This window comes from Uranotaenia lowii, chromosome 2 (assembly GCF_029784155.1).
Source record: "Uranotaenia lowii strain MFRU-FL chromosome 2, ASM2978415v1, whole genome shotgun sequence".
Lineage (NCBI taxonomy): Eukaryota > Metazoa > Arthropoda > Insecta > Diptera > Culicidae > Uranotaenia > Uranotaenia lowii.
The window spans coordinates 114,422,444-114,425,562 of record NC_073692.1 but is presented as its reverse complement, the minus strand read 5'-3'; the positions used below and the strand labels follow the sequence as shown (position 1 = coordinate 114,425,562).

The 3,119-nt window shown below is 36.5% G+C and overlaps 1 protein-coding gene across 1 annotated transcript; it reads right to left on the bottom strand.

Annotated features, from left to right (window-relative positions):
- Positions 1-1,317: 1,317 nt before the first annotated feature.
- LOC129749401 (uncharacterized) lies at positions 1,318-2,560 on the bottom strand. The gene has a single exon (XM_055744370.1). It carries the CDS (start codon positions 2,525-2,527, stop codon positions 1,778-1,780), a length of 750 nt encoding a protein of 249 aa, XP_055600345.1. The 5' UTR covers positions 2,528-2,560; the 3' UTR covers positions 1,318-1,777.
- Positions 2,561-3,119: the final 559 nt, after the last annotated feature.

The window sequence follows — 3,119 nt, the reverse complement described above, 5'->3', positions numbered from 1 at the left end:
TTGTTGGCATGGGGCGAACAGAGCACTATTTATCGAGGCAAGATGAGCGTTTTCTGCCTTATAATCTAGCAACGAATTCAACTCGATGTAGTCAACTATATGATAGAACTACAGCTTCATTAGTTTACATCTGACGATTTGGCCTATTGATTAGATGTCGGAGAGGTAATCAGTAGGCTCGAGTTCGATTCCTGTTCGAGGAGATTTTCATTTTCATTTACCATTTATGATCGATTATTTTGATTGCTGCATGTCTTAACTAGAAACATCTTAATGTGTGTGTGAATTCCTTGTATTCTACAAAAAGTCATTCATTATTTTAGTATTGCTTGTTTGATGGACCTACGCCTCACCGTTGATTAAAAAATGCATCGATCATGACTGGTAAATGAAAAAAAAAATCACCTTGAACAGGAATCGAAATCGAGCCTACTGATTACCTCTCCGACATCTAACGAATAGGCCAAATCGTCAGACGAAACAAGTCAAGCTGTAGCTTTATTATTCAGTTGACTTAATCGAGTGAAACTCGCTGCTAGATTCCACAGTAGAAAATGCTCATCGTGCACCGATTAATGTTGCTTATACTGCCCCAGTGGGGGTTCTCATTATGCCCCTACAGTGACTGATTTTCAGCTTTCGGCAAAAGTTTTAAAAATGCATTTTTAAAACATTTTATCTACTTTTTCAAGTATAATCCAGTTACCCTGCAAACACTTTAAAAGTGTTTTAATTACAATGTTGCGTTGAATTAAATAATGCTTTACAACTATTTATGATTCATTTCGAGTTCAATGATTTAAGGTAGATGTGAGTAGCCAATCAAGCTAAGCTAAGCTCAGTTAAGCTAAGCTAATCCAGTTACCCAGTTCCTATCGGAAGAGTGCAAGAGAGCGCATGGTTTTGCTCTCATAGCCTTCGAATCGTTGCCAGCGACAATATTTTTCAGTTCTCTCACTGGTCAATATTACTCAATTCCCATCTGATTTTCAGCCATCTGGATGAAATGCTGATAGCAGAGAGAACATGACGATGATTTTCTCGCGCGGGAGCAAAATTAATTCAAAATTTACAAACATGACAGTCTTTCTATCATATCCGATTTAAACTGACTTCAGACGACATTTTGTACGATCTTTCCACTATTCAGTTGTAATTGCGATTCGGAACACCATTGTAAACCACTTAAGTTGTCATTTCGGTTACAATTTCTTGTTTGCTAGGTAATAAATAGATGTACTTCTTTGGTGTATGATCACGAAACAATGATGTAATTCACATATTATAGCTATTTTCTATGATTAAATAAGCGTCTTCCTTAAGGTGGCCATTATGCCCCTATTCCCCCTACTGCTTGGACTATGAATCTGTTGAGAAAAAACAATTGTCTACGGAAATGACTTTGTTGACCAAGCAATTTATGCCAAAAAATCAGAATTATTTTTTAATAGTTTTTATTGTCTTAAAATGTAAGAAATGAGATTTGATTTTAAGACTGAAATAAGCTAAAAAAATGTGATAAAAATCTTCGAAGACTTATGGGATCCTTTTCAGTAGAGAGTTAAGACAATTTTCATCACTAACAATTAAAACTAATAAAATAAATTTAGAAAGCCTTGTTCAACTTAAATTGGTGTCTGGAAAAGTTAATTGTAAATCATATCAAAATGATTCTGGATTCAAAAAACTAGAGCCATCCATTAAGATTTTTCCGCTGTTGCCAAAAAAAACGACAATGGTCTTACACTTCTTATGAATAAATTAAACTACTTAAACACTAACAATAATATGAAGTAACATTCCACAGCGTCCCGTTGATATTATTCATCAAATCGAATGTACTGCCAATAGCTTCGCTAAGAGAACCATTCTCATGCTTTCGAACCACCAGAAAGGCATGATTATTGACGGATTGCAACTGCACCAAGCTCCAGGACATGTTGGTAAAGACCGGCCTGAACTGGAAGGCCAAATCCAGATACTGGGGCCGCTCCAGCAGGGTTTCATTCTTGGATGGATCTATTTTCAAAAATTCCATCGTGTTCCGATTCTGGAAATGATATCCTCCTTCGGCTCTTCCTGCGGATTCCACATTCCAGAATGAATTCAACTGATTTGTGCCAGATATTTTAGCCTCGTTACTGGCAGCTGAACTGAGTGCTCCTTCTTTCTTATCGACGATCAGAAGCTTGCCACTGGGTTGATGAGCTATTTGGTAGCAGGGCTTCCTCGGAATTTCTGCGACTGTCGGTATTACTGGGGCTGCTGATGCTGCAGTTGGAATTGTCGGAGCAACGGAACCGGATGGAACCGCAGCTTGAGGATTGGACCAGTATAGATAGCACGGACTTTGGCACGAGTAAGCTTGGAAATTCCACCTTACACATCCCATGTATGTATTGCATCCGTAAGTGTTGTACAAGTTGGGGGTCCACTGGTTGTATCCATTGTGGGAGTAAGATGCCCCTTGAAATGCCAAAGACACCAACAACAACAGCAGCATCGAAGAACTAATGAAACTACTCATTGCGGTAATGAAGCGCGAAATGCAATGAACGACTGAAGATAATAGGTTGATCGAAATTGATGGAGACAGCATACTTATACTTTTGATATCGTTTACTGTTCTGTATTTGCATTTTGCTTGAACTTGATGATGGCAATTGTGTCATCAAAGAAAATGCTAGTGAGAAAATGCAGGAAATGCAACATAGTTGCAGCCCAGAATGTTTGTTTTTCAGATCATATTAACCCTCGATGAATAATAAAGAGCTGTACTCCAGTTTATAAAATTATGTTAGATTTTATTTAAAATTTTATTTTATGAAAATAATTCATGAATTTATTCGATTTAAAAGTCAACTGGTTGATATAACATTAAACAAATTGAATGAACAGCACCACCTCATTGAATACAAAGTCACGGCACAGCATGTTATCAAAAAAAATTCTCTAATTAAAAAAAATCTATGTATTTCACAGAATGATCCCATTTTTAATAGTCTATTTATTTTTGCTTCTCAAACATCGATAGTCGATTGCACAATCTTTTTTAACAAAATAATAAGTCTAAATATTTTGAAAATTAGCCTTGTCATACCACATATAAATAGATGATC

Excerpts from the sequence above, each read along its gene's own strand:
- LOC129749401 (XM_055744370.1), bottom strand. The coding sequence starts at position 2,527 with ATGAGTAGTTTCATTAGTTCTTCGATGCTGCTGTTGTTGTTGGTGTCT.